General features: G+C 38.2%; 1 protein-coding gene across 2 annotated transcripts in view; it reads left to right on the top strand.

Annotated features, from left to right (window-relative positions):
- The first annotated feature begins 610 nt into the window (after positions 1 to 610).
- The window catches only part of dtx2 (deltex 2, E3 ubiquitin ligase), a 32021-nt gene continuing 15817 nt past the window's right edge, over positions 611 to 16814 (top strand). The window contains exons 1-3 of one of the 2 annotated variants that reach the window (XM_041801681.1): positions 611 to 1238; positions 3158 to 3746; positions 10047 to 10105. In XM_041801681.1, coding sequence (XP_041657615.1) covers positions 929 to 1238; positions 3158 to 3746; positions 10047 to 10105 — 958 coding nt within the window. In that variant the 5' untranslated portion in view covers positions 611 to 928. The remainder of the gene's footprint in view (positions 1239 to 3157; positions 3747 to 10046; positions 10106 to 16814) is intronic. The other variant, XM_041801682.1, reaches the window with a different exon arrangement.

Raw genomic sequence — 16814 nt, 5'->3', positions numbered from 1 at the left:
ACCTTTGAGAGGTATCTCATCTTCTTTTAATGAAAAAGTAGAGAAAGAGGTGGAGGAAGGACAATGAAGCAGTTTGCTGTAAAGAAGAAGAATGCAGCCTTCAGGTGCGCCTTGTAAACTTTCGATTTGTAGGTGAGGAGGGTTGTAGATGCAAATCTTTTGCCCAAAACAATGACAGATAAATATTTACTTCTGTTTTTGTTCTTGTAAATAGAGTAGGCGTGTATTTCTTGCTGATCGGGAGGCATAGGTCTGTTGTGTTTTAGGGATTACACGGGCAATCTGAGATTAAATCCAACCTTTTATCTATGTTTCTCATTAAACATTTTTAGCATACAGTACGTATGATGATTCTTAACATACGGGGTATCTCGGAGAGTGAATAGGCAAGCCAACAGAACAGATCGAAGAGGGTTGTCTTTTTATTAGCCAGACATTAAGGCCTTTACGTAACAAAAATACGACTAAGTAATCAAACATTTTAATTCTAAGGCTTATGTGTTGGTCCTAAAACGTCGATTCGAAGGAGACATTATTACCTATCATGTAATCTTTTGTATTTTTACGCATTTTCCAGCCTAAACAGGTTACGATTTTAGGTTGGCTTCCAAAGACGTGCTGTGAATTACGATTTCCGATGGTCCCCGAAGGCAGCAATAGAGAAGGAAGGATCCCTGGCAACGCTGTCACAAAGCTAACGTTAACATAAGCCGTTGAGCTGCTGAATGCATGAGCTCTGCCAACATGCAATTCCATTTTAATCTAGCCATCTTCTGTTTTATCCTTACGTTATAAGAAGAGCGTTTACTTGTTTATAATGGAGTTGTTTAACGAGCCAAGCTAGCCTGACTAGCATATTTTCCTCCGTCGTAGCCACAATCAGTTAAGCTAACCAGATCGGGTTGTTGTTAGCCGGAGCTCAGTGAATATGGCGATTGTGTCTGGCTCCTGTGCCAGAGTAAACGGGTCTAGAAATGGGCCGTCTGTGTCTGCTACGCCGTCCGGAACCGTGGGACAATCTCAGCCCATGATAGCGGTATGGGAATGGCAGGATGATCTCGGGTACTGGAGGCCTTACAGCGGCCAAGTGAGCGCCTACATCGAGCGGTGTCTGGCTCCGCGGGGCCAGAGAGGAGGAGGACCCGGCTCAACGAGCATCTGCCTGGGACAATCAGACCCCAGCCTGTCGCCTTATCTCATCGACATACCGAGCTTGAAACAGTTTCGACAGGACACAGGTGGGTAAATCTTGCAATATAACACTCGACAGTACATTTTTAAGTGGCATTTTTTAAACATTGTCAGGTAAACCTTCAATTTAAAGGGCCACGCTAACGTTAGCTACATAGCTCAGCTGACTGATCGCTCTTGTTTTGATTATTGTTTACTTTGCTAAACGCTAATATTAGCCTGGTTAATATACCCAGAATGAATCTGCTACTTTTAGAGGATACTTTTATTCGCAATATTGTCAGCTAACGCATCCACATAACCTTCAGTTGGTTTGTCACATTGTCCACATCTTATTGCTTCCGTGTGCTCAGCTGATTTGTGTTTACAAGTGTTAATGAATGACAACAATGCTAATAGGTCACCTCGAATGAACGTTTGTCTTTAGAAGCATTAAGAAGCACATATTTTCCATATAAAGGTCAGAACTTTTCTTTAAATCACGTAATGCAGCTGAATAAAATGTAAATTGAAATATAGTTGTGATTATGGATTAAGACGGCTTAAATGCAGGGATTATCATATTTGTATTATTTATATCAGGCTTACCAACCACACTGTAAAATCAAAACCAAACAACAGTTGTTTCATAATGATAGAGGGTAGTTTGAGCATGTCTTAATGTTGTAAGAAAAGCTGGATTGGAAATGATCATTTGAGTTAATGTTGTATTAATTCAAAATAAACACGTAAAAATGCTTCAGCTGAGTCAGGTTGTAGACCAGGAGAAGCAATAGCCACAGCTCTATTTCAACACTTTTTACAATGTTACCTTCATTATATGATTATGACTGGGCCAGCTTTATTACAAGATGTCCTTTTGATTCACATTTTCATTCTTAATTGGATCATTTTTGTGGGTTTGAAATATATAAATTAGCTGATATGGTATAAACACAAAAACATTTCAAATGATCACATGAGTTTCTACGTCATGCAAGTTAAACTAATATTGAATCACAAGTATGTTAAGTTATCCAAATGACTTTATTTACTCTCTTTTACTAGCAATTATGAATAAACGTTGTTGCTTGTTGAGATCTGAACTTTTTTCTGTTTATCCCTGAATAACAACGCTGGTTTTCGTGTGCTAAAAAAATTAGTAATAAGATCGCAAGTAATTTTCTCATTATCACAAAGACAGTAAGATATAATGTATGGATGCAAGTCAGATAAGGACGCCTGTGCACAACCGTGAAACCTAGGTGCTTTTCTCCACTATGACCACCCACATTCAGATGAGCTTTCTTTAAACAAACCCCTACAAAGTGTACCTTTATTTTACTGCATTAACCAAAATTCATTGAGGACATATAATATTGGATTTTTTTGTCGATATCCGATATGCCTGTATTCACAAATTCCCTTCAACCGATATTGCTACCAATGCTGATGGTGCAGCATAAAATTAAAGCCTTTCTATAACAATATTTCTATTTCCTTTTTTCACATTTATCTGCTTCTTGGAAACTTGAGCCCGTAATCAGTCTGTCTCCTCCATTGGCTGCACATCATGCTTCAATACACAGCTGACAAAGGGTCAGGGGTGATAACAGGTTTAAGTTTCCCTGTGAAAATGTAAAAAATCCCAATGTAATAATTTCCAAAATTCATAGCGTGACTTAATCCAATGAAATTGAATTCTGAGGTTATCCACTTTCTTATTCGCACCAAATGAAGGAAAAAAAAAAAACAACTTGATATCCAAGGAATGAGGATGAACAAAGTAAAGGAATTCAGATAAAGTTTTGTTGGTTCTGCCTAAAACTCCAGAAACATATTCCTGCATATGACTGATTAACAGGAACATATGGTGGTCTTTTTGTTGATTCTACCAATTCACTTTTAAGCTAATATCTGCCCATAGGCATATAATGCAGATAATATCATGCATCCCTAAAATTTGTCTGTTTTTGTTGTTTTCCAGGAAAGACCCGATCAGTACGGCGCTCCCTGTTTGCCCAGTCCTCAGGCCTGGGTAGTGGTGTTTACTGGGAATGGGCCAATGATGAAGGGGGATGGACTCCATACGAGACTCGAACCTCTATCCTTTTAGAGCACAGCTATCAGGCCCGACAAGGCACAGCAGACTTGGGCCCACATGGATATAATTATATCGTGGATCTCACATCTTTGGCCCAAGTGAACAAATCCACAGGCTTCAGACGGCAAGTCCGACGGCAGTGCAACCTCCCCTACCCACTGGCCTCCTCTGGCCCCCCAGCCATCCCCTCTGGCCCTGCTTGCTCTTGCCAGCAGTGTCTGAGCCACAGCAGCACAGGACCCATGCCCAGCCGTTCACGACATTCCTTTTCATCAGGCAGCCTGAACCGGCCCAGCCTGCAAGGGACAGGAAGGGCTGTAGCAGCTCACCCCACTTCTGTCTACTCACCATACCCCAGGAGACCCCTCTCTGTCGGGGGGATGTCCTGGGGCAGTCCCTGGCCTCCACCACCCTCTGGTAGTCAACTGCCTCCCCCTCTTCTGAGCAGCTCGACCAGTGCCAACGGGTTAAGGTAGATATTGGTACATGCTTCTTTTACTGATCATGCTTAATTACTGCTGTAGTACTCAGCACTACTTGTGCTGTGTCTGTGCTCCTTCTACTGCCAGGGAGATGGAGTGTATGGCTGCTGAATCAGTTATATTTATGTCTGGCCACTGAGAGACATGAATGAGTAAATGCACTTTTGATATTTTTTGGATGTTGACAGGTAGATTTGATGAATGGATTTGTCAACTACAGCAATTTATCTCACTCTAGAGCAGTGGTTCTCAACTGCTCTAGCCGAGAAATCAGAGCCAGATTTCCAAAAACTTTCAACCACTACTGTTACAGCTGGGACCTTAGATGGCACAAAAATATGACAACACAAAGACACAGGACAAAATTTTTGGAGGACATGCTTGCAAACATAAATTCACCCTGTTTTTGTCATGATTACATGTTATTTGTGGTTGTTTTTAAAGTTCAAGAATCAAGACATCATCGTTATTCCAAGATAACAGGATAAATATTTTCAGTTCTCAAGAGAACAAGAAGTATCTACTCCTTGTACAGCAAAACTGAGTAAAATAGATATGGAAATATGTCTGCTTAGGGCCTCCATAACTCTTGACCCAGCCAACTCTTAACCCACTAAAAAAAGTTCTGCCACTCACTTTTGGGTCCTGACCCACCAGTTGAGAGTCACTGCCTCTAGACATTACTCAGACAGTGGCAGACAAGCAGTCCTACCCAGAAAACAATCACAGGACTGCAGTCTTTGTCTTTTTAACACATTCTTATTTTTGAGGAGGTGCATATGCTCTGCCTTGGTTCAGGACTACATAAACTTATGGTGTATACTACGGTGTAGATTTGATGTAGAAGTGTAAACCAGGAGTTTAACACCAGCACAAGAAAAGGAGGAGTTCCTTTGGCTCTCCATGAATGTACAAGCTCTAGAATTCTCTCTAGAATTATTTCAGTTGTTAAAGAAATATTCATTAGATGTGATTTAAAAATTGCAGCAGGCCGTGTTGCAGTTTAATCTAATTTTTTCAATTAATTTCCCAGCCCTAGGGAAAATAGATCCTCTATGAGCGAATTACAAAACACTGACCATCATGCACACATGTACTGTGCTCACTTCTCGCCCATGTTTCTGAGTAGTTGCTGCAATCTTAGCAAATTGATCCTTACTTTTTATCCCAGTTCTCTTGGTTGTCATTCCACTGAATTTCACTATGGGAGCTCATTTTCCACTCACTCCAACATCACTTAAATATAGGGTCAGTTAGCTGTCCCAGGATGTACATCACAGGGGCCTTTTTCCACCCTTCCCTTCCTCCTGCCCTTCTCTATCTTTGCGTTGTCTCCGCGTTAGCCCATCCTGTAAAACAGGAATGATGTTAAACTGATGTGTAGCTCCAGCCCTGTAGTGGCATGTTTGTTTTGGCTCAGGTCCTGTGACTTCTGTCTGTGTCATCACCCGCCCTCCTTCTTTTTTTCCCTAAGAGCAAGGAAAACTGCTTTCTAACACAAACTATTTACTTAAGTGAAAGAATGAATATTCAGTTAATGCAGAGTATCTCTAGGCCCTCATTTTCTTCCACATTAGGTTTAATTTAGTGTTAAGCCAGCCACTGGAATAAATAATTGGATAGTGAAATGCTGGATTTTATTTGCCTATTGTAGCACACACTGTAATGAAGTCAACTTTTTACCATGATTGCTCACAGCACCAAATTATTATTCAGCAAAAGTGTATTTATAAAGAATAGATGACAACTTGTATTATGCCCCCTAATAGACTTCTACCTATCCACCATCTGCATAGTTATTTGTACATAGTGCCAGCATTGCAGTGTATTACTTTAAAATTTCTTTCACAGCATCTTCCAAAAATAAGAAAAGATAAAGGGTTTTTCTTCTGAAAATGTTGCGTTATTGTGATTACTGTTTGGTTTCAGTAGGCGCTAAACTGTCCGATTTGCACCCTACTCGGTCCTTTTGCACATAGGTGAAGTGATTCCTGGGGCCTCATAGTATCAGTGACACATTCCTTCTTTTGTGTCATCATCCCCCCTTGCTTTAGTTTGTAAAGTGATCTTTAAGGGTTACACGCTCCTCAGGAATTTCAGCAAGTTTTATTTGACTGTTGCCCCACATGATTGTATTTTACCATGAAACATTTGTTCCTTTATGATGTGATTTCCTTTCTGACAGGAGCTGTGTGATTGCTGACACTGGATCAAATAGGTTGACAAAATCACAATCTAATATGTTAATAGCTGAAAGATATTTTGAGCTGCCAAACATTTACTGGCGCCTTCGTATTTCCTTCTTAACTTCAGTCTAAACCACCGTTGCGGCTGGTGGGTCAATAATGTCTCAGAGGAAGAGATCTGTGATTATCATAGCGAGTCTGTGCTAAGAACAGCTGTTGTGCAGCTTTATTCACACAGGAAACATGCAGCAACACTGGCCAGTGGTCCTTAACTGAAACAGCTCTCACACTGATAGTGTTACACTCGACAACTGAAACAACACAATTATAGCAGTGCTAACACTCCAGACCAGGGATGCACCAATATCAGGGCTGATACCTCAGCTTAAGTACTCACACCTGTACTCATACTCATTGCCAATACCATTTTCAATACTGTTGAACAGCATGGTGTTCACCTCTCTTTATTTGAGCAGGTTGGTGAAACTGGAGCCTGCAGCTCAGTGATATTTAAACATAAATGAGGATGACAAAAGTAGAGCAGAGGGAAAAATTCTGGAGCATAATGTCAAGTCAGCATGATATTGAAATTCCTGAATAGACTGTGCTAAGAATGAATTTGCTCTTTTTGCCATGATGTAAAACTCTGCATTTTTGCAGAGTGAAATAACAGAGATATGTAGTTTAAGAAATTTTTCCACCTTTAATGAACCCCAAAACATTTAGATTTTGAGCACTTTTCCGAGGGAGAATTGGCTAATTTATAGGATATTCTTGTAGACTCCTATCCAGAAACATTAAATGCTCTAATGTAAATGAAAGTACTTAAATGCAGCCAGATTCTTATTTTTCTATTGACTCCTCTGAGAGACTTTGGTTGTTTTTCAATAGATGTGTGTGTATGTTACAACTTCTATTAAAGGTGTTAACAGTACTGACATTATATATTTTGGCTTCATTTTTCTATATTGCTATAATGTGAAATTGTAACAGGGGTGTGTAGACTTTTGTAGCCACTGTATTTGTCCCTGCTCTGTGATGCACTGGCTGTAGTTTGGCCCCCTTTTTTAGTTTGACATACCAGTAATAGGCTTTGGAATCAGCCTTTTTTATGAAGCTCATTTGCTTGTCATAAATGACTGGGACAATATGACTTCTCTGAAGCAAATCATTTAGACCACAAATATCAGGTCAGAGATGGTGTCCTGCATGTGCTAACAGACAGGGGTCAAAAATTGTCTTGGCATTTGCAACAGGCTCGCCTTATTTTTCAATCTAACTATTAAAAGTTTGAGCAAAAACCGAACTGACTGACTAGTGTGCAGAACAGAACACAAACAACAGATAGTCCAATGTATACAGTCCCTGATATTTGTTGACGTGGACTGAACACAATCCGAAGGAATTAAAGCATTAAAAGCCACAGCATGAGAGGCTTCACTGAATGGAAATATTCAGCACACACTAACAGAGATTTGGCAGCTGTTTTTAATCCAAAGAGTGAAATTTTGTCAAGACAGTGTGCAGTAATACAGCAGTTGGCCAGCACATTAGCAATGCTAGCCAAGGCAGCACTTATGCTGGCTAAACTGGCAGCCAAAATCAGAGGTTTGTTTGGGAAATGAATCCATTATTTAAGGAAATTTCTCAGCCTCAGCTGACATAGCTGTCGCCTTTTTATCTATGCTTTTCCCTTTAAGTCTTTAGTACCCAGACTCATCTTCTTTTGCCCAGTGCTGCTGTGAAAACATTGAGGGGATCACAGAGAAATAATTTACGAGAATTAATCTCCTCAGACCTGAGCTTTTGTTTAGAATGCATTTTTAGTTTCTTCCACTTATTTGGGAAAGTTGGATCTGATAAGTTTCGGAGTACAGTCATGTCTTTGAAGGGGATTTAGTTTTTTTGACCAAAACAGATGTTTGCAAATCTCCCGAAGGTCCTGTTTCAGATAAATAAATAAATAAATACAGCACTGGATCTAATTTGGTCATATGTTTTGGCTGTGTGTTGGTCAGTTGTTGGGGGTCTTCAGTCGGTCAGAAATGGTATGAGTCATTCAGAGAGGGATGGGGGAGTTCTAAATTTCTTGGAAATTTTCCTTCCCAAAAACAAATGACCTAAAATGTCTGTGAAAATTCTTCAATATATATTATCTAAGTACCCAATAAAAATACCCCTAAATGTCTTTAAATATTCTCCAAATGTTTTAGTGAAACTTTATCATAAAGCATAGATATTTTGAAAACCAAAGAAATCCACAAAGATTCCATGTAAATTTTCTTTAAAAATAATAATAATAATAATAAAATTTTTTCTCCTGATTTTTTCTTTTTTTTTTTACAAAATTCCTAAAAATACCAAATTCCATGAAATGAGTGACAATTCCCTCAAACATCCAAACAAAATTCCAGAAATTTCCTTGAAAGTTAGCAAATATTTAAAAATGACACCCCTGCCCCAAATTTCCAATACAATTCCCCATGAATTACAAATACATTCTCCAAATTTTTGTGAAAATATAAAGAAAAATGTTCGACAAATTCCCCAAAAAATTCAAACAGAAATTCCTTAAGTCCCATGAAAATGCCAATTTTCAAAGAAAATTTCCTCCAAAACTTTCACTGAAATTCTCAAAAAATTACCAACATATCCACAATATGTCCGTGAAAAAAAACATGAAATGCCCCAACAAATTACCTAAAATTTACATGAAAAGTCCTGAAAATTTTGGTAACAAATTCTACCAATGTTACAAGAAAATTACTTAAACTTTAATACACATTCTGGACAATTAACTAAAAAATTCTTACAGCCTGTATTATTACTATGTTGCTGGATGTAGCCTAATGTTCTGACATGTGCATGCAGGATCTTAGGAGGTTAAAACACAAACTAAGAGGTCAATCTCAAATGATTTTGGCTTTATCAATAATCCTTTTATATTGAAACATTAATGAGAAAATCTGTATTATTGTTACTACACTTATTCTATGAAGATTCATTTCAGTCTTTAGAATCATGTCTTTTCTTCATCTCCAAACTTGAAGATAATAAAGACAAAAAGGCAAGACTGTCACTCTAATGCTGGCTGAATACTGGAGAGAGAAAAAAAATCCTTTACTGACACTTGAACATATGTGTGCGCCATATTAAAATTGCTGAATTGACTGTGTGCTCCAGAATTTTTTCCCCTTTTTTGTGATATATCGCGTATATCTCACACAGACTGGCAATTATGTGTCAGCAACAGTGCAAACCTCCCTTTTTTACATATACTTGCTTTGAAGAAAGAGGTCTTAGTGCAAACTTTAACCAGATAGTCAGTGAGCCTTTGCTCAGACATTCTCGTGCAGACTCAAAGAGACCAAGGTCCAATTGACAGTTTAAACTATCTGCAAATTTAGTCACTAAACTAGTGATTTTAAACATGTGACTGCATTTATTCAAAACAGTTTTAATGATTAGTGATGGTTTGATCAAACCAAAATTAACTGCTTTTATCCTCAAATGTGAGGATTTTTTGTTGTTTTCTGTTATTTTTAGTGTCAAAAATCCTGTCTTTTTTGTGCACTGTTGGTGGAACAAAGGATGTAGTCAAAACATAATCGAAGCTCAATAAATGGACATTTTCCCATTTGAGATATAATAGACTTTAATGTACTTGGTTAATCCTAAAAATAGTCCACAAGTTATCTCAAGTTGTAGATCCACACTGGGTTGGTCTTGTGCTCCATCCTTGTTCAACACTGGCATCTTTTTGTTCTTTTTGTTGATTTTGCACTGAAACAGATTTGTTGGACTCATATTCTTGATAACAGTTGTTGTGTCTTCTTAGTTTCACAATGAACAGTTGATTAGAGAACCTGCATACCTCTATTGTCTTATCATAAAGAGATCTTATCTTTTGTGAAGATAAATCAACATTTGCTGCTAATCCACTGGCAGGTTTATTGTCTTGTTGGTGCTAAAGTTTTTCCTAATGTCACACTGAAATGCTCCTAACTCTGTGAAGTGAAGCGTTAACTGAAATACTTTTTTGTTCTCTTGTCTTGATATTTATTTGCTCACTGAATCTCTCTGTCCTTGTTTCCCGTCCTGCAGTGTTCCTTCCATCTCTGTGCAGCTGAACGGATCCACCAGCGTGAGCTCCGCCCTGGCAGGTAAACGGGTCACTAACCATCCATCCTGTCTGACCTCTACTCACATTTTCTGCTGCACTCTGTTGACTTTGTTGCAGATTTTTATTCAGTGTGTTTATGTGCCTTTTCTCCCTCTGTGTTTGTCTTGTGAGTGTCAGTCTGGTTAGGAACAGCACGCCGCAAAAAGATGGAAGACAAAGGTTTAAAAATAAAACGAACACTCCCTAAGTGTCATGCAAACTTGAAAACAGTCAGGCTAACATTGTGTCCCTTTTAACTAAGGAAGGGTTCTTTTCAATAAAGAACAAAATAATATCAGCCTGTCAGGAGTCATGAAAACAGCCTCCACACAGGCTTTGTTTTATTGAGAGTGTGCACGTTTCTTCCTGCTGTATGAAGCATTTTATCCTTGATGAAAATATGATTAACTTCAGCTTTCAGTTTTGACCCAGTAAGATGGCTGTTGTCCCACAGTTCCACCCAACGCTGCTTTTTATGTAATGGCACTAGGATAAAACAAAACAATAGACTTCTACTGTCAAATGCATTATATCTCTACTAGTGCTATGCTGTTATGAAGAAGATTTGTATTTGCTTGCTGTATCGGATAGCTATATTTGTCAAAAATCCATGCCAGTGATGTCACCATATATCTTTGGGAGAAAATAAGCAAGTAGTATCTGGACACCACCAACAAAGGGGTTAAAATAATATCATATATATTGATTATACAATACATTAACATGCATTTATATCTGTTTTAGTTATTCAGATACCAATTGGTCTGGCCTCTTATTATGAGCATGCAATGAGCTCTTACAGAAAATTAACTGAACATTTGAAGTCACATCACCTCTTGCCTAACTGAACATCTTTAATTTGATATAAATCAAACTTTTGCAACTTTTGCATGCACCTTGTGCCTTTATACTTCAGGTTCAGTCTGTCATGTTTTCAAGACAGACTTCACCTCACTAGTTTTGCATAAAATCGTAAAAATCCTCAGCTTTTTACATGATATCTGGATTCTTCTCAACAACAAGAAAATCCTCCAGCAGCACACAATCTCACATTTAAAAAAAATTGAACCAGGAGAAGTCCATAGAAGGTATGAATAATGTATGACCTGTCCATTTTGCCCAGCTCCACAGTGTCAACAAATGCAAAATCATTTTTATCATCTCATCATATTTAAATAGATAATCAGCGCTGATGGAAAAACCTCAGTCTAATTCAGTAGAGCAATTTCAAGAGCTAACACAGTAAATCAAAGTATGCATATTTATTAGATACTTCCATGTCAGAAGGTCTTTATTATTTAGCTCAAGATGGTGGGCAGCTCCCTGGAATGATATTAAATATAGATGACTAAGGGAGAGAACTAATCTTGATTGCGGTTTTCATCAGTGAAAGGGTTTAACATAAGAGCAGTTGACGAAAGATATCATTTGCAGTGGTGAAAACATAAAGATTCTGCATTTTATCATCTTGACTTGTCTGATGCAGTAACCAAAAAGCCAGTGCCAGATATAGATGCCAGAATCCTGCATATTGACAGTACAACCCTGTGAAGTGCTGGTTTCATCTGAAAGACTCTTCAATTTGTCCCATTTATACTTCTGTATCAAAGTAGCATACAACTTAGTTTCACGTGGCCTTCAACCCCACACAGATGTCCACGCATGTTGCAGAGGTACACCTCCTCAGAATGTACTTAAACGTTGAAACAACGCTGACTGAAAGCCGTTTTCTTTTATTTACAGGTAGCACTGTGTGATTGCCAGTCTCTGAGCAATGTCTACAGGCATATCTAGAATGACATAAATGGCTGCAGACAACGACACACCTAGTCAAATCCACTTGCTGATATTGGAAATATCATTTCTCATCCATATCTCTCAGTGGCCAAATGAGTGCAAAACAATCCCTTGCCTCCACTGATTCATGGCCATACTTTCCATCTTGTCCAATATCTCTTCTTTGGAATAACTGCAGTTTAATCAACTGCTGCTCAATATTTATCATCTCAAACTCCAACACAAAATACTCTGTCTCAGTTTCCATGGTTGTACAGAGGAGTAAGAAAAAAATGCAGCAGGACTGGCATTAAAACCGCACTGCTAAGTAGGGGTGGGAGAAAAATCAATACAGCATGGTATCGCTTTTTTTTTTTCTGGAGATATATCGTATCGTCTCATCCACCAAGTATCGATTTTTTAAAAAATAATTGCTCATTTGAACAGACGTATATGATAATGGAAAAATAAAATCAATTGTTTGGACAATTGTTTTTTTTCCAGTGAGGTCAGCGGAGGTGACACTCATAGAGCAGGAGAAAGTTAGTACAACAAACATGGCTGCACCAGGGGAAGGACCTAAGGACTGCATGTAGGGCATGAATAAGATGGACATGACTCATGAGGTTTGCAAGAAGGGCTAAATGAAAATAGAATACCACGAAATCAGCTAAACAGTTGAAAAAATGGTATAGATCGCAATATATGGTATCGCAATACTCACTGTATTGCAAAATGTTTAAAATTGCAATAATATCGAATCGTGACCCAAGTACCATGATAATATTGTATCGTGGGGCCACTGATGATTCCCACCCCTACTGCTAAGCGTTTTTTAGGTGTGGTACAACAGAGGAATGTGGACACTTATGAGGTGCTCACGAAGGTGTAGATCTCTACAGTTTAGCTATGACATTGATTTGGCATAGAAGTATAAACCAGGCTTTAGGGACAACAAGCAACCAGTGGAGGCTGCCAGTGTAACTTAGCGTCTGTTGGTCCGCACTTCATTACTGTTTCCTGAGAGCTCAACTACCATATTATTGCAAGCAAGAGGGCAAACTCCACATGGGGATAACAGATGGTACCAGAAGGAAAGGGCACAATTGAAATGGTTGCACTGGAACACTGTTTTTCCCTCTGAGAGACCTCCCAAAACAGCCTGCATCTTACATACTGGTACATTCTATAATATGTGTTTTATGATGCATAAAAAGATGATTGTATAATAGACCTGCCATCCTCATCCCTAATCGATTCCAATTTGTCAACAATATTGCTCTAAGAGTGTTGCTGTCACACAGAACAAATTTTCTATAGAACTTTTGACCATTTAAATGCTGATTGGCTCCAATTTAGGCTGCAATGATTGGTTAACTAGTTGTCCACCACTGAGTTAATTGCACATCCCTGACAATTAGTTTTTAACAATTTTGAGTTGAAAAATCAACATTTTTTGAATCCAACTTTAATGATTAAATCAATCTTCAGTTTCAGTTCTCCTTTATGATATTTTATATTTTACAAGATGAACATTTGCAGAGGTCACCCTGGCCTTTATCATATTTTACTATGAGTTTTAGACCGAGCACTTAATCAAAGAAACCATTGTCAGCTCTATCATCACTGAAAATATCTGTTTGTTTCAGTCCTTGTGTAATCATGGCCTCTCTAATATTTGTAATTCTTGCACGTAAGACCAATCAAATTTCCTTTTATCACCTAACACATGTAATTTATTTTGATTTTTTAAACATGTTTATCATATTAATTTCCCTTGATATTGTGTAATTTAGCATGTATTGCAGTTCTTTACCCCTGCATACTTTCATAGAGCAGGCAGGGATGTAGTAATTGTTATGAAATTACCAAATTGACATGCAAAGTGAAGCTCGCTCTGTTTTTTTCTCTCTAATTATAAGTCCGTTTGTGGGCTGTGATAAGCTGACTGAATCAATAGAGTCAGCGTAGAGGAAGCTGCTGGAGCAGAACCTCATTAGTGAGACGCACCGCACCATGACTTTGGTGAATCATTTCAGATGGAAGGTCACTCATGTGGTGTCTTCTCTAAATGTTGATTTTTAATGATCATAAGTCAGTAATGAATATTAGCGGTAATCAGCTTTCTATCTTCTGAACACCAGTTAGTTTTCCCTTTCACTTTTAAACATGTCAATTAAATACTTCTGCAGTCATTTGTGTCTGAGAGAGATTCAGCGTACATTTGAGTTGGTCTTTGTACAGCATTTGTCATAAACAGAGAAAGATCAAAACTACTTTATGTGAACCTAACCCAAGTGTTAGAGGGCAGTGTTTCCTCTAGGTTTTTTATGTTAGTGGTAGTTTCCTGGTCCAGTCTTACTATTGAGGCTGGACATTTATTTTTACATCCTCTTTTTTCAGTTATTTTACTTTGTGTATGCATTTATATTTCATTGTTACCAGTAAGCTTAATTTACAACCCAAAAAATATTGTAATACTTGACAGCTGGGGACATTTGGACTTGATAGAGATTAAAATCTTAAAAAAACAGCTGACCATGCACAGTGGTGTGAAATTGAGTTTCTGGACATTCATATGTACCTGATTTTAAGTGCACAAAGCAGAGCCTGAAGCCACCCACAGCCCAGTTTGATGGCCAAAGTTTTGGATTACTACAAAGCTTTGGATCAGTTGTTTTTCTGTATTTCAGTGATACACATGCTTTTTTTGACTTAAGCCTTTGGTCATCTGTAAGAATACTGCTCTGTGCTTGTTAAATGTGTTTGTAATGATTCAGGATATCTACAAACTGAGATCAACACGGCCAGGCTATCATTTAGCATTAGCTAGCTTGATTTTCAGAACTGTTAAACTACTATTGCCCATTGTCTTCTAATATAACAGCTACACACAGTACAGTTCTAAAGCTTTAATATTATTTTCAAGGATGCATGATACTGGATTTTTAGATATATCCAATACACCAGTATTTTCAAATTCATTTCAGCCAATTTTGATAGATAAATGTAGTTCAATCCTAAAACTCACATTCTTAAAGCCAGACATACACTGTGTGATATCAAGCCAACTCTTCAACAGTCATTGCAGAACATCAGCTCATGTTGTGTGATTTAAGGCTCATTTATGCACTAAGTTTGAAACAGATATGCACAGACCCTGTGTTCGTTTCGACCCCTTCTCGTCCGTTCTCTTGAAGCTTACAGATCCGGACCAAACATAACAATACCACCTCTAACCATGGGGGCAGTGTTGAGAAATGCAGCCAACAGTTCAACCCAGAGTTGCAAAACACAACAAATTTAAAAAAATGTTGGATTTTAATCAAGTTTTCTGAGAAAATCTCACAGAATTTTGAGTGAGTTGTTAGAAAATGCAAACATATCAATGATGTTGGCTCATCTGGGCACATAGACAACTACAAGAGCACAGCTAGGCAGAGGGCAGACTGTTCTTTCTTCAGTCTATAGGAAGGACAGAGCAGCATTGGAGTAGCTCAGTGAGAGACAGCAACCTCTGGTGGATTAGTTTTTTTAATGTCCACTCTCCTGTAACGGACACACATAAGTATAAGTTGCAACATTTAAAGCCTGCTGACATGACCACTGCACATAATTCATGTGCTCATACTGTATGGTCCGATGGTGGAGCATGACCTCAGAGCTCACACTGTGTGAGTGAAACAGGGTGGACTGTAATGAATATCAATGGAGGTTCCTTTGAAAAGCTTCAGAAACCGAGGTTGAATTCAGATCTATCTCGTTTTCACTATTAAAAGAGTGACAAAAACACTCTCACAGTCTCTCTCACAAACACAGTAAAGCCAGCAAACACCACTAGTGGCTAAATAATAACAGATATTCCATGCCAGTTGAGGTACACCTTTTCCTTGCTCATTTAGCTTCGATTATAAGCTTGTTCATTATAATTGAGTGAGGCACATCAAAAAGACATCCCTGCTGCTTTTATAGTGATTTAAGATGCTGTCTGATCATTTATGAAGGAAAAAATACCCTAAAGTTGGGGCATCTGCTTATGCCTTTGCTCTCTCTGTAGGAGTGTGAGCAGTCGTATGATCAAAATATCAAACATGCCATGCCAGGAATCCATCCACCTAGTTTGGATCAGTTGTTTGGGCCATGGTCAGGCTTCCTGTCCCCTTTATACTGCATGAAAAACAACACACCATCACACTGACATTTGTCCCGATTTCCAAGGGAGTTGCGTGACTCAAATTTGTTTCTGAATTGTTTGAAAATTGTAGTCAGTGGCTGGCTCAAAATAGACTTTAAAGTTTAAGGACAGAAAAAGGGAAAAAAATCAGTCAGTAGGAGACACTTTGAAATTTAAGGAATGAGGATAGTAAGGAGACTTTATATGAAAGGTGTGTTGGTCCCTACCTATTACGTACCGTCTGCCGACATGTACAGCCAGTATATTGTTTGTTCAGTGGCAGAAATGTTTATGTCTACAGACACCATTAATAAACTTTTTAAGCTAATATGTGCCAACACCAATATCATGCAGATAATATCATGCATCCATAAGTGTTGTAGTATAGACAGGAACTTTTACTGGCAGTAAACTTTTAATGCATGGCACATGCGTGGAATCTAGCCTAGTAGTTTGTCAAATAGAAGTCAGTTTGATTTACTGATTTGATGAAAGCTGTGATAAATCTATGGATATTCCATCTTTGATCATTCACTTTAAAACCATCTGTGTTTACTGAACCTTGCAACCTTGACTTATTTCTTTACATGCCATGTCATTGTAGATAACATTACTTTAATGCTATGATTGATAAGCTGGACTGTAAGGTCTTATACTTCCTTTAAAGTATAACAGGAGGGAGACAGGCCCATTGAGAATATCATATAGAAAAAATAGCTGAAAAGACGGCATTTATAAAATGGCTAGAGTGTTCTCTTGA

Source organism: Cheilinus undulatus, linkage group 12 (assembly GCF_018320785.1).
Source record: "Cheilinus undulatus linkage group 12, ASM1832078v1, whole genome shotgun sequence".
NCBI lineage: Eukaryota > Metazoa > Chordata > Actinopteri > Labriformes > Labridae > Cheilinus > Cheilinus undulatus.
Note: the sequence above shows the minus strand (reverse complement) of the source record. Positions and strands in the feature narration are given on the sequence as shown.